Genomic DNA, 23,905 nt, shown 5'->3' on the forward strand with positions numbered 1-23,905 from the left:
TGGATGGAGTGTTTATGCTCAATCTCTGTCTGAGGTGGCCAATATTTTTTCTTCGATTATGAACGACTCTGACCGTAGCAGTGTCCTGCTGCTTATATCCTACTGCTCGTGTCGTTGAAACTTCAGGATAGTTCGTCAAAATGATTTTCTTTCTGTACAGGCCCTCCTTTTCTGTAGCTCTTTGTGGCCTCGCAGTAATGTCCTAAAATTTTGTTTTTTAGGTGGCGACAACCACATTGCCATCAACCTGATCGTTCAGCATGTCCACACGCAACTAGTCTCGGTGAGCCTGGCATCAGATTCACAGAGGCTGTTGCCATCAATTTTTTTGCTCTTGCAATAATTGTTCTCTTCAAAAACTTTTTTTAAATGTTCATGCCAGCACCCTAGTGTAGCTTTGCATGATGCACAACTTATGTTTGACTTGCAGCAATGATTCCTGACTGCATGCATTTTTAATCATATTTGTTCGTGAGTAGCCACTTCGACGTTGCTCTTAAAATTGTTCACCTGGTTGAACATGTTTTATGCATTTTTCTTAATTGAAATTTGCTTAACACCTTCTATCTGAGAAAACAAAAAAGAAAAACACTTCGTGCTTTCCCTGTGCTGAACCCTGAACCTTAGAAAAGGGGTTAGATAGGAAAAAAAATGGGGAGGTTGTGTTGGTATGACTTGCATTTGTGTTCTTCACAATTTTGAGTCTATGTGCAACTCGAGAGCATATACATGGTAGTACGGCCATGATCTGTTCATTTTCAATTACGAGGGAATAAGTTTTGGAAGGGAATGTTTGTTATATTGTTACGAGAAGGAGACCGACTCAAAGGAGTAGTCACAGATGCATTTACAACCGGTTAAGCAAGCAGCGCCAGTCACACAGACTAGCTTGCGCCAGTCTATCTGCTTTGTCTTCTTCATCTCCATGCATTGGCACGTAGCATGACGCCCGGCGGCGGAGGCACCGTCCCAGTGCTTTAAAGGTCGTTATCTGACGTTTTCTTGTAGGGCTTGATCCGTGAGATGTGTATAATATCACTGGTCTGCGCAGCAGATCACGATGGATAGATGGGGCTGATCTCATAGGTGACAGGTGTCACTTGACGCAATAGACGTTAAGGTCCCGTGTAATGAGACGAAAGTTTTTCTGATAGGCCCAGCCGATGATAAGGGGACCAGAGTAAAATGAGGGTACCGGGAGCGAAATGTGTCTTGATGTTCCGCATCGTACTGACGGCATTGGTTGGTTTGCGAGGCCATCGGCCAAGCAAACCAGTACAATAAGTACAATAAGTACTTCAGTACAATAAGTAGAACGGCGAAAAGCCCGCCGTGTCGTGACGGAATGAATTATACGCGAAAGTTGTGTACGGTAAGTCAAGGTCCCAGTCTCGGTGGTCGGGTGACACGTACATAGCGAACATACTTGTTAGAGTATAGTTAAATCGTTCCATGAGGCCGTTTTTTGAAGGTGGTAAGCAGTTGTCAGTGTGTGTCGCTAGGAACAAGAATGCAGAATGGCGGCGATGACTTGGGATAGAAATGTACGGTTACGGTCTGTGAGAAGTTGTCTCGGAACACCGTGAATCAATATAATGTCCCGTAACAAGAAGTCGGCGACGGCGGTCGCACAGCTGGTCGGTAGAGCTCGCGTAATAGCGTAGCATGTAGCCTAGTCTGTAATCACAGCTATTCATTTGTTTCCCAATGTTGATGTGGGAAAATGACCAGGCAGGTCTAACCCGACACTGTAAAATGGTTCCGCGGGTATGTCAATTCGTTGAAGATGGCCAGCAGGTAGTAGCGACGGTATTTTACGATGTTGGCATAGGTCAGGCCTGGCCAGAAGAAACGGCACAGACACGCTTGTACTTGTGGGATACTTCAAGGTGTTCAGCCGTGGGAGCGACGTGAAGTTCGGTGAGAACAGAGTGCCGCAAATGCTTAGGCACAACAATGAGAAAGTCAGGCCTGTCAGGTCAGAAATTGCGGCGGTTAGCACACCTTTTTGAATGACAATGTAGTGGACGGAAGCATCATTTGGGGAGGATTTCGTATGGCTGATGATGTCAAGCAGCACTGTATCGTGCTTCTGTTGTTCCTCAATGTTAACGAAGCAGGACACTGACAAGATAGAGTGCTCCGTGGGCTCGTCAGTGTCCTCAGGATCGTCGACAGGGTACTGGGAGAGGCAATCGGCATCATGGTGTAGACGGCCAGATTTTTAGACCACTGAATAGGAAAACTCTTGCAGGCGCAAAGCCCGGTGGCCTGATGGATTTTTCAGAGAGTTGAGCTTTTGAGAAAGTTGAGCCAGCAGAGCGCGTGGTGGTTGGTAACTACTGAAACTGGTGTCCGTATAGATAAGGTCGAAATTTCGCCACTGCCCATATGAGAGCCAAGCACTCATGCTCTGTGATCGCGTAGTTATGTTCAGGGGCAGATAGGAGGTGGCTGGCATATGCAATAACACAATCATGGCCACGTTTCTGAGCCAACACTGCACCAATGCCATGTCCACTTGCATCTGTACGGTTTTCCGTAGGGGCAGCAGGGTTGAAGTGTGCCAGAATTGGAGGAGTAGTGAGAAGAGCGATGAGAGTCGAGAACGCAGAAGTCTCTTCGGATTCCCATGAAAACGGGACGTCTTTCTTGAGGAGCTGCGTAAGTGGCCTCGCTATGTGTGGAAAATTGTTCACAATGTGTCGGAAGTAGGAACATAGTTCGATAAAACTGCGTACGTCCTTCACAGGTCGTGGTACAAGAAAGTTTTTGACGGCGCTGATTTTTGGCGGATCTGGTTGTGCACCTTTGGCGTCTACTAAATGGCCAAGTACTGTGATTTGATGGCGCCCAAAATGACATTTGGACGAGTTGAGCTGCAGGCCAGCGCGGCGGAAGATGCCTAAGATGGCTGAGAGGCACTCTATACGAGTTTCAAAAGACGATGACGTTGTCCAAGTAGCATAAACAGGTGGACTATTTGAGTCCTCTGAGCAGGGAGTCCATCAGTCGTTCGAAGGTGGCAGGAGGCCAAAGGGCATAGGCCAAAGCGCATGACCTTGGAACTTATATAGGTCATCTGGGGTGATGAATGCCATCTTTTCACGGTCAATTTCATCTACTTCTATCTGGCAGTAGCCAGAACGAAGGTCTCTGGAGGAAAAATAGTGGGACCCATAGAGGCAATCAAGGGCATCATCTATTCGTGGCAGAGAATACACATCTTTTTTGGTAATTTTGTTTAGGTGTCGATAATCAACGCAGAAACACCATGCACCGTCTTTCTTGTGGACTAGCACAACAGGAGAAGCCCAAGGACTGCAGTTGGGCTCAAGGATGTCCTTGGCGAGCATTTTGTCGACCTCACTTTGGATAATGTAACGCTCGGCCGCCGACACCCGGTATGGACGCCTATGAATAGGATGCTCATTACCAGTGTTTGCGCAGCGGGTCGTACCAGTAGCTTTCCCCAACGGACGGCCGCTGAGGTCAAAAACGTCGATGTAGGACAGCAGGACCCGGTGGAGCTTGTGAGTCTGCTGCGGCGTTAAGTTGGAAGCGATCATTGACATAATAGCGCTGTCGGAGCAAGTGTCAGATTGATGTTGAGCATGGGGTTCAGAAGGAGCGGCTATTATGAAAACATTACCGCATTGTCTTCTAAGGTGCAGAGCAATGCCAAAGAGATCCCTTGTGGCAGCACTTGAGGTTTCAAGCTAACGTTGACAATTGAAAGGCACATAGAATTCCCTGCGATGGACAGAATGGTGTGCGGTAATGTAATGCCGCGGTTTATGAGGACATTGGTGATAGGGGTCAGAACATAGTCACCGTCTGGAACTGGTGGTATTCAGACGAGCCCTACGTAGGTCTGTGTCTGTGGAGGGAGGCGCGCATGTCCCGTTGTGCAGAGGCGACTCTGCCGTTGTGCAAGAGGTTTTTTGCAGGCAAGTGTAGACGGAGTGTACTGGTAGAACAGTCTATAAGGGCAGAGTGCGCGTACAGGAAGTTGAGGCCTAAGATTGGGGGCATTTATCAAGATCGGTGAAAAGAACAACTGTGTGTCAATCCGAAATGCTTACACGAGTGGAGCACATTCTAACGATAGATGCTATTCCGCCATCCGCAACACGGACGAACTGAGCGGTTGCAGGTGCGAAAACCTTCTTGAGCTTGTGGCAAAAATCGCTCGTCATCACAAAAAGTTGAGCGCCCGTGTCGACAAGAGCAGTGACATGTACGTCGTCTACTTGTATGTCTAAGTCTAAGGTTCAGTTTTCTCTGTATCATCAAGAGAAGACTTTCTGTCAGTCCGAGCGATAAAGCACCACCTCCGGGGGCGGCAACACTTAGTTTTCGTTGGGTAACCGCATGGGAAGGTGGGAGAAGATGGTCGGCGGGACAGTGGAAAACGAGACTGGCGACGTTGGTGAGATGGAGAGCGGGAGTACCGGTGTTCCGTAGCAGGTTTTTGGGCAAAATGATTGCTGGTCTCATAGTGGTAGGCAGGATGTGCATGGAAGGTACGAGAGGAAGCTTGTGCAGGAGGACCCCAGTGACTTCTGCAATAACGAAAATTGTGCCCGATTCGGTGACACAAGAAGCAGATTGGCTTGTCATCGTGTGTTCACCATGTGGATGGATTACGGAACCTTGAGGGAGAGCCGGTCTGGAAGGGACGTGCAGGCGTGTATTGAGGCGGGAAGTCTGTGCGGGGAGGCGGTGAAACAGAGTAAATTCCCAAGCTGGCAATTTCCAGCCGGACGACGGCTTGAATAAGGTAATTGGAGGAGAGGGGTCAGGGGCGTTGGCCCACCTTAGCTGGAGCAGCCGCTTCAAGTTCCCGCCTGACGAGTCGCATCAGGTTGTCTCAGGTGTCTGGTGGATGATGGGTGTCGAGACACGAGGACGTTGCAGCGGTGTTCGGAAGGCGCTGGAACTGATGGGAGATGCGCCTGCTCTTAGCTTGTTGGAACCGGTGGCATTCTTGAATAATGGCATCAACAGATGACACATTGTTGTATACCAACAAGTTCAATGCATCGTCGGCGATACCCTCTAGAATATGCACAACTTTGTCAGGCTCGGACATGTTTTGTAAGCTTGGCGGCATAGTGCGAGGACAGCCTGAATGTAACTGATGTAGGACTCTGTAGAAGTTTGTGCGCAAGTCAACTCATATTTATGAGTTGATATTAGCTCGCGCCAGTCTATCTTCTTAGTCTTCATCTCCATGCACTGGCACGTAGCAATATTATCGTAAGTAGAAGTCTAAAGTATTTTACCAGTGCATTTGTGTCTGATAGTGGTGCATCGGCTCTCCGAAAGCTTTGTTCGCTAATGCCATAATGCTTGCTAACAGAAGGGAGAGGTTGATCATCTGCTGTATAGTTTTGAACTAGTATGCTGTAGAAAAAATTTGCGATTAGGTTGCGTACAGTTATCGCTAATATCATCTCCTTTCCAAAGCTTACTAGGAACAGCTAATGCTGTCTGTCTATACCAATACTGAAGAACTGAACCATTTGGCAAGGCTCGAGTCATGGCAGGAAATGTCATTTTAGTGTTCCGTAGCTGAATTGGACAGCCGAAAGTAGACATGTCCAGCAAGCCGTTTGCCAGCAGGTTATGAATGCAAGGTTATGATTTCATTGGAATTAGCTGACTTCGCTAATAAATTCCTGCTTATTTTGCTTCACATTGGTTGGGTTGTTGTGTGTTGTGGCTTTGTAGCAGCTCAAGGTTTAGGAGTGGCATTTCGATATGCTACTGCATGTTTGTCTGTTCAGTGAGTTCCGAATGAGCTGTTGCCGGGTGATGATTAGTTGTAAAGGGGAACCTAATGAGCGAATGTGAAGATCGTGAAACAAATGAAATTGTCTGTGTGTCGCCCCGTGTGTTTCTAAGCTTTTGAAAGAATGTCTGCATGTGACAGGCTGGCTGTACATTGCTAACTGTTGTGGTGATGTGATACTGCATTGCAATCTGAAAGATATTATGTGTTGGCACAAAAACGGCATGTGTTGTATGTGTAACCTACCAGTTTTCATCCATACTGAAGAAAAACTTTTACCTCATGAAGTTTTGTTGGCATATCTGCGGAACAGTGTAGTTAAAATTGATAAATCGTGTTCCAAGGACGACTGAACAAACTTCATGGTGAAGACTTTGTAGTTTCTCATGTTCAAAAGGTGCAGGGTAAATTCACATAATTGCACCTCTAGATTCTGTTACGATTCATGAATGTTTGTATGTTTGGTATGCGTCCTGTCGTAATATTAAGCTTGAAGCGTTTCAGGAAAAATGAAAGTCCAAGCGAGACTGTACTGTGCTCTGAAAAAGTTACCAAGCTCTTTGCGTAACATTGAAGGTGTAAGTTTCTCCAGTGTAGGTAATAACTCTTTTGTTACCATGCGTATTCAAAGCGATCACCAGTGATCGACGCTTTTGGATTGTCGATTTTGGCATATTAAATTTGTTTTTCGTGCACCCAGCACTTTTTAGTAGTTAGTCCAACCACTCAACTTTCAAAATCGATTTGAATTTGCCTGTTTTGGCAGCAAAGTGACTTTTCACAGACCTTTGCGGGAACCAATGTGTGTGTGTTGTTGGAAAAGTGCAAAAGGCGAGCGCACTTGACAGAAGTGCGTGCCCCTTGTGATTATGCCACTGTAATATCTAAAGTACGGTAATAAAAAGATTCTTTGCAAACCAAATATTGAATTAAAGGGTCAGTTTGGCAATTTGAAAATGTTGGGCAGTAGTTAGTATTTGCCAGAAATTTATGCCAGCTATTCAGTAGAGAGCTGTTTCTAGGAGTCAGGAAAAATTTATTCTACAAAAAATATTATGAAGGTCCGCCGCGTGCTTAAAAGTGTCGAGGTGGCCTCCTCTGATAGTTTCCAGCAGCTTTGGTTTTGCTTGTAGTGTTATATCAGACCGCATCTACCGTATTTACTCGCATAATCCTCGCACTTTTTTTGCCGGAAACCTGATGCAAAGTTAGGGGGTGCGAGAATTACGCGGGGAAAACTTTCCACGAAAACGCAGAGAGCGAAAAAAAAAAACGAAGTGGCTACAAATCGGGATTCTCACACCAGCAACTTACAGCAAGCTTTACAAAATACTAATTAGAACTTACCTCAAAAATAAAAGCAGAGGTTCAACACAAGGCAAGATTTATTTGAGACATAAAAATTGGAAGCAAATAGTAGAGAATTAGAATACCATACGCGAAGCTTGTGGGCGTTGCGGGCGTAGCGGTAGCGGTCAGCGCTCAACAGGAGCCCTCAAAAGGTAAGCGTAGGACGTCAGTATTGGGCTGATGGCTATTTAACAGAATCGTCCGTAGTTTCCTTCTGGAGAAATAAAGTTTACCATCAATCCCAGTTTTAGGCACACGGCAGGCCCAACGCGTCTTGATGGCTTTCAGCTGCCGTCGCCAGTAGCAAACACAAAACTCGTAGGCTCCGAAGGGCCTACCGGCGTCCCTGTTGCCGTTGTTTAGCGTATGATCTATCACTTGCAACTTGAAGCAGCCGTGTGGCTTCAGTATCGCCCCATAACGTGCCAAGATAACCGACACAACATACAAAACACGCCGCAACGCGCACTGGCCACTTCGGCTTGGCTTGGATTGGATTGAATCTCCGTGCAATAGTATGCTTGATGCTTAAGAGATGGCGCCAAATGGCGCGCGCTATCATCATCAGTGGCTGGAACGAGCAGACGACTTTATTGCGGCAGTTTTCCGGGGTGCGATAATTACTCGAGGAAAAATTTTTTTCGTATTTATCTTGGGCGATGTTGGGGGTGCGAGAATTACGCGAGTGCGAGGATTACGCGAGTAAATACGGTAGTGTCACTAGTCACTCCTATGGCATTGTTGTCGCGCGTGCATTGGTGCGCACTAGCACTGCAAAACACATGCGCTGCTCGAAACAGTCTTGCAACCCCACCTTAATTGAGTGAGGGCGAGGATGTCAGCACCTCAGCATTAAGTTTTATGGTGACGATGTTTTGTGTCTGCCTAAGACTTCCGCAGCCATTCGTGGGGTTGTTTTGTTTACATCCCCAAATTGTTTCCTCTGCCGCAAGTGCATATACCTTCTGACCTTTGCGCACAATCTTATAGCTACTCTAGCTATTTGCGTGGTCCACACTTCGCTGGGGTGCGGTGTCCTGGCGCTGGCTGCAGTGCTTTTCCTAATGACTGGAAGGCCCCTGGAGCACATCTTGGCCCTTGACTACGGAGCAGTGCGAAACATTTTAGAACTACGCACGATATAATTTTTTTTATACACGAAGTGTGCAAAAATGCAAAGACGTATGCTTGGATGCATTTATCAGAACGCCAACCTATGCGGAGTGAGGTGGCTCATAAAAAGAGGTGACGCTAGATGAAATAGCCAAGTGTATTGGACATCTCACTTATGGAGGGATTATTCACATCACGATTATTGACCTATATTGGAACACCTGGAGGCTCTTATCGCAAGGCAATGAAAATTCACTGAGAGAAATGTTGTAGGCCCGTGTGCTCAGATTTGGGTGCACGTTAAAGAACCCCAGGTGGTTAAAATTTCCGGAGCCCTCCACTACGGCGTCTCTCATAATCATATGGTGGTTTTGGGACGTTAAACCCCAGAAATCAATCAAATCAAAATTCACTGAGAAGAGTGTACGAGTACACTTGTGTCTCAAAAAAAAATGCTATGCTTCACCACATGGCATGAGCAATAAAGTAGCACCTTGGTTCTTTTTTTTCTTTCTTTATGTGAAAATAACATTTTTTACAACATTCAATATTTTTCATACCGTTCCTGGGTCATTTATCTACAAAATGTATATTCTGAATTTTCTTTGTTTAGAATATCTTTGCACATATAGTGTTTTTTATTGCACTGTTAACCAGTTAGCAACCAAAAATTCCCTAATTTTCACATTTTCATCTATTCTAAAGCATATACTTTTTAGAAAGAGCATTTCATTGTGCAAAGTTTGATATGTTGTAGTGTGTGCTGGAGTGCTTTTCAAACTCGCAAGAACGATCTTCCCGAGACATGAAAAACAACCCATTTCGTGTGCTAACGAAAGAGTTAATGCCTAATACTTCACCCACTTAGCATGAGAGGCAGTGCTCAGTCAAACAAATACTTGCTCTTTAAATGTACAGACAACCACTAGGAAAACTAATTCAGATAAACCCATCAAAGAAAAAGTTGACCATTGTTTTGCTTGAAATGAACCTTGTGCTTATCGTTAAATGCAGATTCATATTTTCATTTCTGCACTCAAAATTACTTATGGCGCCTGTCGCGGCAAAAAGGTGAAGATACACTTGTTGGAGATCACGTTGCCGTTTACGGGTGTGCCGGTCTCTATATTCATTGAAATGCTGTAAAGATTTTATAATCTTTTTGAACGTGAAAATGCCTTCGTTTGTGCTGAGCAGAGCAGTGGCGCCACCTTCGCTCAGCATAAACTCGATTTCTATGAGTGGCAGCAATGTATGTAGCTGAGGGCCTAGCAGCACACACCTGCTGATGAGTTGGAGAAGTAAGAAGAGTGCCTCGCGACCTCTGCTGTTAGCTCCAGCAACACGGAGTTCGCGTGCAAACAAGGCAGTAAGGAGACCTCTCGTGATGACAAGCATTCGGAAAAGTATTCTTCCTGCTTTTCATACTCCAAAACAGTTGAAAATGGCGTTTCACACACTCCTGTGAAAGCAGACTTTCAGCGTAATGCGAGAAGGGCTATTGCTTCGCAGTGTTGTCGGAGGACGCCCATGTATAGTTTAGGGGCTTTTCAGATCTAAAGATACCGCTTCTAAATAACCACCCGCTGCAGGTACAAGCGCTTCATTGGGTGAGCTTTCTTTCGCTCTGTAACAAACTAGATTGAGCAAAATCTATTGTCAGTGCCTTTAACTGAGCCAAATATTGGTAATACTTATACAATGGTTGCTTTAGTAATGTCAACCTTGTGTGAAATTGAATAAATTCATCCGAAGGTAGAATGCAGATAAGAGCCCCAGGTGAGGGTTTTTTGTTTAAATCAAGTGAAGTCTTTGTTTATTGGTCTTTTACAAAATACAAAGCAGATGAGCATGTAAAAAAGGAACTGTTTAGACCGAAAACTACACAGTCAATAAATTGTCATACAATATACATTGCCATCGCCTTGAAGTGACCGTGAGGCACAAATGTGGCAGATAACTAAAAACTTAATCTGTAGAATATCATACTAAATAAGAAAAGTATGATGTTTATAACAATTGCACACCATAGTTATTTGCATGAAATAAACTCTGATTGCACTGGAATTCTAAGCAACGCACAGTTCCCTGTTGCTCAGGTAAAGCCATTGAAATTGTGACACTCTTAGATAATTCGAGAGAAGGCAGAATATAACAGTCTCTATTTAGGCATATATACATAATTGAACACAAGTTGGAACTCAACTTAGATGTTTGTTTTTGAAAAGCATTTATATTATATAGACATCCTTTAGATGAACAATTCTTGAAAGCAATGCCTCACATATATGTATATTGGAAAAAGCATGCACAGTGGTTCTGTTGCTTGCCTCGTTTCTCTTCCTTGTCGTGCATTTTGTTTGGCCAAGTAAACATGTACAGTCGAGTCCACATATATCGGCCCCACTTGAAATGAACCTTCGTTTAAAAGTAACAATATCCACGTAACCGTGAAAATATAAATTGGTTCAATGGCGTGAAATCGCACTTGCAATGAAGGTCTCCGAGCGCTGCTGATCGGTTACAGCGAACGGAGTCAGCGGTCTGCCGACTTCCCGGGAAACCAATTTCGACCACCGATCGGGCATCGGCGAGGTGCCCATACATTCTTATTGTTAAACGCTGACCCTGCCTCCGCGCCCCTCTAGTTGCCGCTCTCCTCAACCGTCACCCCCGGAAGCTTTTCAGGCCTGCGCGTCACGTGACGTGACGTCGACGACGTCACATCGCGCCGGCCGGCCGGCCGCCCTTCGCTGGGTGGCTGCGCCAGCCGCGAGCGCTTGCCGCGAGCGCCCTTCACGCCTACCGACTCGGGCGAGGTGCCTTGACACCATGTCCGCACGATTTATCAAGGTATCGATTGATTGTATGGTTTAACGCGCCGACGCAACGCAGGCGATGAAGCGCGCCGTAGGGGAGGGCTCAGGATCAAGTTTGACTACCTGGGAATCTTTATTGTGTGCCGAAATCTCGTACACACGGGCGTTTTTGCTTTTCGCTCCATCAGAAATGTGGCCGCCGCAGCCGGGTATCGAAACCGCGCCCTAGTGCTCAGCAGCGCTACGCCTTAGCCACTGAGCCACCGCGGTTGGGGAACTTATCAAGGTATCAAGAAATAATGAATATCGTGAATGGAATAATGCATATTTATTTATCACAGCCAGACGCCGTCTGTACAAATATCACAGTGCGCATTGTTCTCGGTCCAGGCAGACGACAGGCAACACAAGATGTTGCCCTTAATGCTGAAAATATGCCAAAAGTACAAAACACAATATCTTGCCACATAAAACTCAAAACAAAACAAATTGTTCATGTGCCTGCAGATGTTTGAATCTCTGAGACACATACTGAAGGAAAGTGTCGTCAGAAGAATCAACTTGTGGGCACATTTGAATAGACGAGCACACATTTCTAATAGTGCTTGGGTGGGGCAAAGTTAGTGCACCTGTGCTTCTCAGGAACTTGTAGGCATGTGGTGATATTGTACGCAAGATGCATGCAAAGACCATCACCTGTGCGCTATACTGAATGCGCTTTGCAGAAAGGAGTAGTAGCTGCTCCTTCATAAAGTTCACCGTCTCTTTCTTGCCTTCATCAATGCTGGCTTCCAATTTGTCCAGAAGGGAATGTATTGCTTGAGCCAGGTGGCGATAAGTGCAGCGCTCCTCAGACAGCATCGACAGGTTGTTCAAAATTTCCAACAAGGAACTTACTTTTTGAACTGAGTCTGGTACAACAGCGCTACCAAGGTTCTTGATTGGTGAACCTTGATAGCAGGCAAAGACTTCAAGGTTTGCAAACACGGTCAATGACGCATTCAAACAAGGTTCACGATAGTCGATAATGTTCAAAAACATGGAGCACTCTTCTTTATGAATCACAGTCCACTTCGGAGACACTGACACCCCTTGCAGGCGAGCCCTTAGTTCTTCGAGGGACGAAAACCGGTCTCGTTCTTGCTCCGCTTCATGTGACGCCAGCGACTCTTCTACAGCACGGGCGAGTTGGGAGGCTTCTTGTCGGCTCCTCTTGGCGTCAGGGGTTTCTCTCGTGCTCTGGTCTCGTACTGATAGGTAGGACGGACAGCCGGGAAATACCGTTGGGACAGATCCAGGACGCAACCGTGGTACTGGGAGTGCAACTTCAATAACTCTCCCTGTCCTTGGATCCGTGTACGATGTCGTCTTCTCGATGCATGAAGCGTCGAAATGATCCGCGCACACCTGCACAAACGTTTCAAGAACGTCTGAGACGCCACTTCTCAAAAGAAAAAAATGCGCTCCCGTTTGCATGACCGTGTTTACAGTCCGTGTAGCTAAAACAAAGTCTACCTACGTTTCGCAAGCATCTAAATAAAAGCGCTGCGCTAAGCGGTACAAGCAACATGAAAGGAAACACGGGAGCGTGATGTCACCGCACTCCACGAAGCGCTTCCACCGAGAGCTTGCAAGAATGGACGACACCACGGCACTGTTAGTGAACAAAGCGCAGCTGACCATCCTTGCTGCGAACGCTGCTGGCGTCAGCGCTTCGCGAGGCCCGGCGGCCACACGCTCAAGTATTTCCCATCATAGGTGATTTCTACCCGAACAAGCAACGACAAGCTAAGAACAGGAGCATCTCAAATTCTTACCTTAGTGCACGAAGTCGGCACGAAGTCCTTCCTAGGAATGGCGCGTAGCCATTGTTTGAGAGCGTCGGCGTCTTTAGGGAAGGAAAACACTTGTATCTTCTTTCCTGTTTTGTAGTTGCCGGTGCATCCGGGTACACAACACTTATTCGGCATTGTCGCATCACTCCAGCATCACGCACGGAAACGAAATTGCCGCAAAACAACAACGGAAAGCAACAAACGCGAAACACCGTCAACACCACGCCGCCGAACCGTCACCACCGCCGCCCGCGCTGCGCTCGCTGCCGCTGCGGCTTCCCCAAGAGTCGGCCGGCCGGAAATGACGTCAGATTGCTGGGCGCAGGCCTGAAAAGATTTTCCGGGGGTGACGCCTCAACCCATGGAGGAAGGAAAGGTGTTTCCTTCCTCCATGCCCCGACCGCTTTTTGTTCCGCACCCCTCCGTCCTTTGTCTTCCCTCTACTCTGAGCACCCCGCATCCCCAGACGAGGCCCGTGTTTTCACACTGCCACCGATATTTCGAAGACCGGTCAGCCATCTACCCTGTTTTTGATCGCTGGTACTGTCGTTGGCGTCGCCGGCCTGGAGTGACCAGATCATATGCCAACATTGTCGGCCACCGACTCTATCCGATAGTCTGCGTCTAGTGCACGCGCGTATGCTACCCCACCGACTATGATAATTTGCGATTTGTGTCGTGTTTAGGACTTGTTCTTGCTCACTTCGCACTCAGCTCAGCATGCCTTCCGAGCACGTGCAAAGGCGCGAAAACGGCTGTTAATTTGTATGGAACGAATCACAAGTTATCGCAGTTCGTGAGGCCACGCAAACCCGCCAGCGCAACAAAACGATTTTTTGACCACGGCCGCGGTTCTTGGAACACCGCCGCGCTCACCGATCCAGGCGACCATGCTTTGATTTCTGCGCGCGCAAGCACTCTTTCCAAGTTTTTCTACGTGCGAGTTTCGCGGACCTTTCAAGCAAGCTACCCAACCTGCCTCCTTCCCGTGTGTTTTGGTTTTCAAGGTCGCCCTCCCGCCGCATCCTCCCCTCTCTTTATCGCAACTCCTTGCCCTTCTCTCGCAAGTCTGTTATGACTGGAAACGGGCCCAGAGCTGTTCCACGCATTCTGGCATGTGTGTTCTGCATGTGCGTCTTGCTCGCACTTGGTATGCGTGTGTGGTGGTGATGGCCGACGGGAGGACTGGCACGCTTTTTCCTGCCACTCAACAAAACGTCGTAAGTGTAACCGCTTGGCTTGAGCGTAATCCGCGCGTTAAGTGCCACGTTGCGGAGCGCTTGCTCATAGCTGTTGACCACCTGGCTGCCAACTTGCCGCTTCGGGCGTCCTGGTATTCAGCTTTGGAAGTGGTGAATATTTCGTGGGCGGTGGTGACGACAACATGTGCGCGAAACTTTTCGCGAGGCCGACTTCGTCGACGTCGGGCACAATGCCGAGCCTGAAGCTTCCGAACTGCGGCGGTGATTTGTGGCAGCACGTTGTCGGTTCCGACCTCGAAGAGTGGGTGGGACATCAGTTACGATGGTTTAATTACGGCCGATGAAGATGCCGATACTACGGAACTGTGCACGGATTGGGGCATTGTTAATGAAGTACGTGGTGAGAGCGATTTGGAGGAATCAGGTTGCGAGAACAACCAAACTTTGGCGCCAGTGCCTCATGCAGCTTTTGTCACGGGCCTCGGTGAACAAGCACAGTGCTGTTTTAAATGAACTCGAGACCGCCCTTATCGCTTCTGCTCTTCGAAAGACATGCATCATGGACTTTTTGGGGCAAAAAAGTTCTCACTCGCAACTTTTTTTAAAAGCTGGGTTTCATTTACTACGAACTTCGGATACGGCGATAGGATGCCGCATCACGCTCAGTTTCGTTATAAGTGAGCTCGACTGTATACTGTATATTGTATGTAATTGTTTATTGAAGTACAGTCGAACCCCTTTATAGGAGAGACTGATATAAGAGCCAGATGCGTATAAGAGACACCGGTGTGTCTGCATTGAAATAAGGGTTGATAAAAAGATGCATACGAGGTACCTTGCTTATAAGAGCATGACCGGAGCATGCCTCCTAAAAGGGCTTTGACTGTATAAAATTTAACCACACATCTTTTATAACATTGAATGTTTAACAGCTCGCATCTTTTATTATCTTGTCATCTGCTTTGGTGCGTAGGGTTCTACTGTGTTGCCTTGTTTTGCCCATTGTAAGGTTGTCATCCAACCAATATTTGTGTATTTCGATTTTGTCTTGGGAGCTTAAGGGTCGATGGTTAACGGGAGGTCGTTTTTTTTTACTATTTTTTGTCTTTGCTCTGCAGCGGGGCTTGAAACTACGCTCCAAGATGGCCGAATCGCACACCGACCAGCCTTTGCCGGCCTCGCTGCACCTACTGCCACAGACGCCTCAGCTGCGTGGCATCCACACTTTCATCCGCAACCGGGCCACGCAGCGTGACGAGTTCATCTTCTACTCCAAACGACTCATGCGCCTCCTCATGGAGTACACTGTGGCCCAGCTGCCCTTTCGGGATGCCACCGTGGAGACTCCTCAAGTGAGTAGCCGAGCTCATTTTGCGTAAAGCCACATCTCGTTACAATAAAGCAACTTCGGGACCAAAAATTAGTTTGTGATATCCGGTATTCGTTGTAAGGGTAGAGTTATAAAGTGTGCTTTAACGCAGGCATGTTGTGGGAGGTGGGGGAGCAATTGCTGAGTCAGTGGAGAAACCTTTGCTTCCTTTGCTCTGCTGCTTGTAGTGCTTGCGCCTTGCTCTGAACCGGCTCCGCTGCTTGCATCAAGTGCGCAATATTGCTGTTTTCCTCTTCGGTTCTCTGTCGGGATAAGTTGCGACGTCGCAGAGTGCAGATATCATATAAGAAACAATGTTTTAGGACGCAAACAAGTTGTTACCGTTGCCACCGGCAGGTGGAGGTGCAAGCTTGGAAGACTTCTTTAAGATAATGCACGGCTGTTCTCCCGACTGTGAACCGAAACTGTTTCACACGTGCTGCCCACTGTCTACTTTGGGAGTATATTTTATGCCCAATATTCGTTATGTCTCGGGCAAGCTTCCGGCAACAACATGCCATCTTGCAGCCTGCATCCTAGGCCTAGCTAGCGATAGCGGCCTGATCAGTAGTGGCCGAGGTTATAAAAGTGGCGAGAGTGGGGGCTGGATCAATGGCACGTTTTTTCAGCTTAAATGGGGGGGCACGCATCTGCCGCACTAGAGGGGTGATTCATTGTGGGAACTGTTTTTGACATTGTGCCCTCAACCTGAACAATCGGAAGGCTCTGGAATTTAAAGGCTGTTCGACACACTTTCTGTGCTGTGTGGAACTGTGGCAAAGTCCGCAGTTTCACTTGGAGGAGGTCCAAAAATTTGTCAGTGGCCTTCCACTATGGCAATCTTCCTTTTCTTTTTTCTCTCTGTTATGTTAACAATTGTTGTCCATGTACGTTAACCTTTCAGCATTTGCAAATTTACTCGCAAATCTGCATGTCCTCAATAGTCAGAATGACGCGACTGCCCATTGGTCATGTTTGTTCATGTACAGCTTACAGTGCGAATATTTGTGACTCTGGCAGTTTACATTATAAGTGGTCTATGCTGCACCATTCTGGGTTTTTTTATAGCAGCCAATCTCGCCACACAGAAATAACATATAAGACCTGATTGTCTACCTTGTCTGAGCAATCTGATGTGAAGCAGATTATGTAATTCAGCATATCCAAAGGAAGGCGTCAGTGTACACCAGATGACCAGTGCTGCCAGGCTGGACTCTTTCTACCCTCACTGCTGTTCACGCTGTCTCTTCGATGCAGGGCATCAGCTACAATGGAAAGCGCAGTGCGGCCGGGAAGATCTGCGGTGTGTCCATCCTTCGTGCGGGCGAGACTATGGAGCAGGCTCTGTGCGACGTCCTGAAGGATGTCCGGCTGGGAAAGATTCTCATCCAGACCAATCAGAGCACAGGAGAGCCTGAGCTCTACTATCTACGCTTGCCCAAAGACATAAAGGTACGCGGTCGCGCTATAGCCCACCATAGCAAGCTGAACTATTCCTCTGGGTTTGAGGTTGTGCATGTTGGTGTTTTGTTTAAGTGTGTGTGTTGGTGGAGCTGATTTTCTTTTAAAAGTCGCATGATGCTAGCATTCTTGTTTAGGCCATTTTTTATAAGTATTATGAGTTTTATAGCCTTGCCATTTCATGTGAGTACATATTGGTCTGTGGTCAGTGTCATGGAGCAGTGCTCATCACAGTGGCTATGAAACTCGGATGTCGTGCTGAATAGCTTATCTGGGAGGTAGGAGTCGTTACGAACTATGCAACTGTACAAAGCCAATAAATTACAAAGTCGACTAGAGCTTAGCGGCTTTATTTATAGTTAATATAAGTGGAGCAATTATGAGATAAATAGAGGTTAAAATTGGATGGACGGATAGGATGGAAGCACAACTTGGCGACTGTGGGGATCGACACTGCAACTTTTGCCTTGCATGTAGCGAGAAAGTTTGCATTTAATGAGTGGTGAGGCAGTTGGGTCCATTATCTAGGTAATTCTATAAAACTTGGAAGGTAGAAAGATGACTCGGGGCCAAAAGAAGTATAGTACTCCATTTATATCGTGCTGTTACATACAGGACTACACCATCCTACTAATGGACGCCACAGTGGCGACTGGAGCGGCATCCATCATGGCTGTGCGGGTGCTGCTTGACCATGACGTGCCTGAAGAGAACATCATGCTCGTGTCTCTTCTCATGGCTGAGTCTGGTGTTCACTCGGTCGCCTACGCGTTTCCCAAGGTTCGCATAATCACCACAGCCGTTGACCCTGTGGTTACGGAGAAGTTCTACATTGAGCCGGGCATCGGTGAGTTGGTGCTTTTTTCCTTTGGGCTGTTTTTGGCTGCACTAAAATGTAAGAATTGAGAGTTTGGCGAACTGGATTTGACACCTTGTATCGTTAAAGCAATTTAATAGTCAGTTCAACGACTCTTTCTACATATTAGATGCGAAGCAGCTGTTTGACTAGCCTGTGTAACGCTGTCCATCCATGTCTCCATGACAACGTGCCGCACCACATCCCCCCCCCCCCCCCGCCACCATTGTTGGAACGATGCGCAGCTGTGCGTTCACGTCACTCTTTCCCTCAACCCCAGCAGCTGCCGACTCCTCCCAACACACCTAGGCGCTGTTGCTCCTCTGCCCACCCGTGACACACTTCTCCCTCTCTTTACCCTCTCCACCGCCCGCAACCCTAGACAGCACGTTGAGTGGAAACACTCTTTCGGCTCGTTTATCTGTGATGAAACTTACAAGAAACCTAATGCACCTCCCGAGTCTTCGTGTTTCAAAGAAACATTCGCTCGAGTCAAGGCTACATTGAGTTTTGCTTCAAATTGTTCTTCCAGCACCTGTGTCGATGCTCGTTTCAGCCAGGTCAACCGCGTGCACGTTGCTGCTGCTTTGCGCATTCTATCATGGTTCCTTTTGAGAAGATGGGCCATAATTTTTTTTTGAAAGTGGTATATGCGTGTATGTTTGTGGATGTGCAATATAAAAAAATATGTGGTGGGTCTGATCAAGTTGTAGGTATTGTTGCTCGTATCCTGCTATCCTCACTGTAAATGGTACTTGTTTTTATCTTCATCTTTTTGTTACCTTTTGTTGAAAATGCATTGATTGAGGTGAAAATAACTGATGTCATAATATGGACGACCGTACAGGTATGAACGGAATCGCTGTACAGCGAAGACGAGTGCCAAACATTCTTGCTCAGTCACTGTGTAATTCCGTTCTGGTTTACTTAAAGTTCTGCTGGCATACGCAATGACATGTTCCTTTCCACTGTGTCGTTGTACTAGAACTGCACCTATGCCAATGCCACTGGCGTCAGTATGAACTTCGGTCGGCGCCGAAGGGTCGAAGTGTCGGAGAATGGGCTGCGATGTGAGTAAGAACTTGAGTTGGTTGAAAGACGTCTCACAGTCATGTGTCCATTCAAAGCTAGTACCTTGACGTAGCAGACTGGTCAAGGGGAAGGCAACGTCGGCGAATGCGGGAATAAATCGGCGAAAGTACGAGCACAGGCCTAGGAAGCTGCGAAGCTCTTTCGTTGAGCGAGGTGGTTTGCACGCTTTCACAGCTGCTGTCTTGCTCGGGTCAGGCCTGATCCCATCTTTGTTCACAAGGTGCCCAAGTACTAAGGTTTGTCGCTCGCCGAAATGACACTTCTTCGAATTAAGAACAAGGCCAGCGTTTCTAATGCATTCCAGAACAATGTCCACGCGTTCGTTGTGCTCACGAAATGTGCGCCCAAAGATCACGATGTCATCTAGGTAGCACATACAGACGTTCCATTTTAGGCCACGCAGAATGGTATCCATGAACCTTTCGAATGTGGCAGGAGCATTACATAATCCAAACGGCATCACGTTAAATTCATAAAGTCCGTCTGGAGTTATGAAAGCAGTCTTTTCCTTGTCCGCTGGATGCATGGGAATCTGCCAGTAGCCTGAACGTAAATCGATAGACGAGAAGTATGACGCCGAATGGAGACAGTCCAAGGCGTCATCAATTCGTGGAAGAGGATAAACATCTTTCTTCGTGATGGAGTTCAAACGGCGATAGTCGACACAAAATCTCCAGGTACCGTCTTTCTTTTTCACAAGGATCACAGGAGCTGCCCAAGGGCTCGATGATTCTTGAATGATGCCCTTTTGGAGCATTTCACGCACTTGATTGTCTATTATCTTGCGCTCGGACGGCGATACTCGGTACGGTTTTTGTCGGATTGGCTGTGCTGTTTGTGTATTTATCCTATGGCGTATACGAAATGGAGGAATGGAAGGCGTATGGTCACTCTGGGAGAAATCAAAAACTTGCAAGTACTTTAACAAAACGTCCACAAGCATTCTGCGCTTGTCGGCAGTCAGCGCCTTATCAACCATAGGTAAAACTTTCGAACTGTCTGAGCAGGCGGTCACTTGTTCATCCCGTCGAACGTCACTGAGGACAGCTACTGTTGTTGGCGAGTATTCTTTAAACGACGCTAGCTTAAGTCCTCCTGGTAGCAGCACCGGTTCGTTTGAATAATTCGTTGTCCAAAGGTCTGAACGACCTTCACTCACTGAAACTATGCTGTGGGGTACCAACGTGTTCTTCTTTATACAACTTAGATGGAAAGGCTCCACTAGCGCATCGAAACTGGTCTTATTGTCGTTAATATGCGAAGAAGCTACTGGAACGCGCACAGCACAGAAGGCCGGGATAACGGTATCTTCATAGACTCGGAGCGCACCGCTTTCCGTACCCGAATTCTCGATAAGTCCATGAGGAACAGCGTCACTTATGATAACTTCGCCATTTCGACAGTCTACAGTGGCTCCGCACATTCGCAAGAAATCTATGCCTAGAATGATGTCATGAGTGCTCCGCGGAAGAACCGTGAATTCTGTCACAAACACTTGATCACTCAGTAACACTGCCGCGGTACAAACACCAATCGGACACAACGAGTTGCCGCCCACGCCACAGAACGTTATCGCTTTCTCCAACAAAAAGGTCACCTTTCTTCCCAAACGAGCTTTGAACGCAGCACTCATGATCGACACGGCGGCTCCAGTGTCCACCAAAGCCATCGTATGTACACCATCAACAAAAACTTGCACTTTGTTTTTAAACATAAGCACCGGTGGAGGTATCTCTTCTTGCAGCGAATCACCAGCGACCTCACCCCCAGCGGCCGCGCTGCCTAGTTTTCCGGAGGCGGCGAAGGGTAGCGGCGCCTAGGAGACGGCGACCGATTGGAGCGAGGGGCTGGCGGGGGTGTCAGACTGCGGTCAGAGGCTGGAGAACGGTTTCGCAGCGGCCTTGGTGTCTCGTAAGATGCGCTTCCAGGGAACGTTGGTGCTTGTGCAAAGTCGGACAGGTGGGATCTCGGTGGCCAGTCGTACCTCGGCGGCTGCCGGTAGTTACAGTACCTGGCAATGTGGCCTTCGACGCCACAGTTGTAGCAGATGGGTAGGGGTCGCTCGCCGAACCACTGCTGAGAGCGCTGGGCTGTGTAGGGTCGCCTAACCGAACGGGGTGGAGCAGATTGCTGAACGGGAGCTGCGCGCCTCTGTGGGGCGGGGCCGGGACGAAGACGTTGGTCATACCGCTGGTCAGACGCGAATGAGTCTCGGCGTGGCCACGAAGCCCTAGCTTCGCGAACGTCTGTCACACATACTGATGGTGGCAGAGGAGCGAACGGGGCCGGGTAGTAGGATGAACAGGTAGGCGTATGGCGGATGGTGTCGTGGAACAGTGTGTCTTGTCGCTGTAGTTCTTCCCGCACTATTGTCCGGATAGTAGCGGCAAGGTCGGCGGGCGGGCTCACGTCGACGCTGGCGACCGTTGTTACATTTGCCAGCCTACCAAATTTCGGGGCAATACGACGGGTCTTTAGCTTCTCAAAAGTACGGCAGTGACGTTGGACGGCGGAGACGGAAGTGAGGTCTTCCCTGCCTATCAAAAAGTTGTAGACGTCCTCTGCTATACCCTTCAGAAGGTGGCCGACCATGTCCTCTTCAGTCATGTACGGGTCTATGATCTTGCAGAGCATCAGGACCTCCTCTATGTAGGTGGTACACGTTTCTCCAGGAGTCTGAGCTCTTTGAGCCAACGTGCGCTCCGCGCTCTTCTTTTTTGAATCAGAGTCGCCGAAGCATTTCTTGAGCTCTTCAGTGAAACGATCCCACGTTGTTAAGGAATCTTCGTGGTTTTCGTACCACATCAGAGCTGTTTCCGTGAGAAACAGCGCGACATTTCCCAGTTGGTCGGTGGCATCCCAGCAGTTGTACCGGCTCACCCTTTTGTACTGTGTCAGCCACGCATCCACATCTTCTTCTGCTCTTCCCGCGAACGGGCGGGGTTCCATATAGTGATATCGAGGTGCAGCTGGCACTGACCTTTGTGTGGTTGAGAAGGCGTGACCTTCGCTCTCGGCCATGGCAGTTGGTGTCGGTGGCAGACCGGCAATACGACGGCTCCGGCGAAGTTCGAACAGCTGTGGCTCCGTGGTTCGTCGACGTATACTGTACCCAGCACCTCCACCACTCTGTTACGCCTGAAGTAGGGGTACGGGGGTTTATTGAACGGAAGCTGGGATGGCGAGGCCGCACCGGATAAAACTGCCGAGAGATCTTCTTCTTCCCAAGTCCACACTTCTATTCCCTCTTATCAATCCGGCACATACACGTCGTAATAATATACTTCATATCTCAAATATAGTAAAAAAATGCTGGCTTATACAGCTGTGTAAATGTAGTACCCTGTACTAATTTTAGGTAGATTCATGCAATTGGGAAAAAATAGTCGAGTTATCACTTTTTCCAAAAGTTATTGTGTGGTGCAAAGTCTTCCAAATGAATGAATCAAGGAATGGAATAGTACTTACTATAAAATATTCGTAATTTGGGCGTGCTCTGGTGAACTTATGCTTTGTTTAATGTGTACAGAAAGTGTATAACAGGGTGTGTGGAGGAAACAAGCAGGACAAACGGTGGAGTGTAGTCAATGACGCAAAGAATTTGTTAGTTAGCAGACCACCACATCTCTTCTGACCATGCCAATACCGTGCTGCTCTAAGCAAAGCTATCTACAGATAAAGCTGAACCTGTTTATGAGAGGCACGCACTGACGGGCAACTGTTGTCTGTTATGCAAGGCGTCCCTTAGAAGCAGGATACCATGTATGCATTTTCTTATCAACTCCTATTTCTATGTAGGCACACCAGTGCCTCTTAAACAAATGTAGGCATACTTGTGTTCGTTATCGAAGTGTCTCTTATGAAGGGGCTTGACTGTATGGGCAATTCATCCCACATTTTTGCCCATTTTCTATCTGATTTTGTTTGCTATGCAACCGAAGTGACTACTGTCAAGGCATGTATATACAGCCGCAAGAAGTAATAATTGTTAGGTTGGTAATGATTGTTGGTTGGAGTAATTGTAATGTTTGCTGGAGCAAGGAGTAATGATTGTTGGTAGGTATTGGTTGTGATCATGTATGAGAAGTCTATTTATCTGCATATGTGCGTGGAAATCCATGTGTTAAATAGAGCTAGTTGCATTTGGTTCTTAGAGAGAAGGAAACCACTGCAAACACAGTGACAGAAAAAGGAACAGAACAGAACGAAAGCTGATTTTATCCGAACCACTTTTTGCATGAAAGCAGTAACCAAATAATCTGTCAACTGAAGCTTTTCTCATTAGGATAAATGGAAGCATGCATTAGCCAAGGATCACTAACCCTACGTAATGCTGAATTTGGTTATGCAGTTGAACGCACTTGAAACGATATTGCCACCAGTACAAGTTCTGAAAGTATTATTTCCATAGATGCGGGCAGGCTTGTATGTGCCGCTGTTCAGAAGAGGACGAAGATGCGCGTGCAGAGAAAAACGATAAAGTCGTATTGCCGTTGTTCGAATCAGCTTGACGTCCTTGTGTGCCATTATCTACAGGTTACAGTTACGTTGTAACGTGACAAATGGTGGAGGCGCTGGGTAATAGTCTATGCACTGTTACCACGAGAAAGATCTCGGCCCCAACATTGATGCCTTGGTAGAAACAGCCAACCTTCGACGCAGTCGGCGGCAACTAGGCCTACCACCCCAATTCAGCCCTCTTCCAGAACGCTTCAAAACCATGGCTTATGCGACAACTGCAAGCCAGACTGAACAGACCGCGACTCCGCCAGCTCCATGGCTACCAGCCTTTCGAACGCCAAAGCCCTTCCATGGGGTGCCCTACGAAGACGTTGAAGACTGGCTGGACCAATACGATTGAGTCGCCGTCGCCAACGAGTGGGACGAGCACGGGAAACTGCGGTATGTCTATTTCTACCTGGTGGATTCGTCGCGTATTTGGTTCGAGAACCACGAGGCCGCCCTGACAACCTGGCCGGTGTGTTGCACACAGCTTCGGAACACGTATGGT

General features: G+C 47.5%; 2 protein-coding genes across 4 annotated transcripts in view; one reads left to right on the plus strand and one right to left on the minus strand.

The window, feature by feature from the left end:
• The window catches only part of l(2)k01209 (uridine-cytidine kinase-like lethal (2) k01209), a 44,945-nt gene that overhangs the window by 11,742 nt on the left and 9,298 nt on the right, over nt 1-23,905 (plus strand). For all 3 annotated transcript variants that reach the window (XM_037415250.2, XM_037415251.2, XM_075873715.1), the window contains exons 5-8: nt 222-283; nt 15,235-15,468; nt 16,743-16,937; nt 17,562-17,793. In XM_037415250.2, coding sequence (XP_037271147.1) covers nt 222-283; nt 15,235-15,468; nt 16,743-16,937; nt 17,562-17,793 — 723 coding nt within the window. The remainder of the gene's footprint in view (nt 1-221; nt 284-15,234; nt 15,469-16,742; nt 16,938-17,561; nt 17,794-23,905) is intronic.
• On the minus strand, nt 11,554-13,188 carry LOC142772091 (uncharacterized). The gene is made up of 2 exons (XM_075874227.1): nt 12,897-13,188; nt 11,554-12,486 (listed from the first exon to the last, which is right to left on the minus strand). The coding sequence occupies exons 1-2, from the start codon at nt 13,047-13,049 to the stop codon at nt 11,554-11,556; spliced, it is 1,086 nt and encodes a 361-aa protein (XP_075730342.1). The 5' UTR covers nt 13,050-13,188.

The sequence above is a fragment of the Rhipicephalus microplus genome, chromosome 9 (genome assembly GCF_043290135.1).
Source record: "Rhipicephalus microplus isolate Deutch F79 chromosome 9, USDA_Rmic, whole genome shotgun sequence".
Lineage (NCBI taxonomy): Eukaryota > Metazoa > Arthropoda > Arachnida > Ixodida > Ixodidae > Rhipicephalus > Rhipicephalus microplus.

What these genes read in the sequence shown, in the direction of transcription:
- LOC142772091 (XM_075874227.1), bottom strand. Translation starts at nt 13,049, where the DNA reads ATGCCGAATAAGTGTTGTGTACCCGGATGCACCGGCAACTACAAAACA. An exon ending in TGCCGACTTCGTGCACTAAG is followed by an intron (nt 12,487 to 12,896) that starts GTAAGAATTTGA and finishes ACGTTTGTGCAG; the next exon opens with GTGTGCGCGGATCATTTCGA.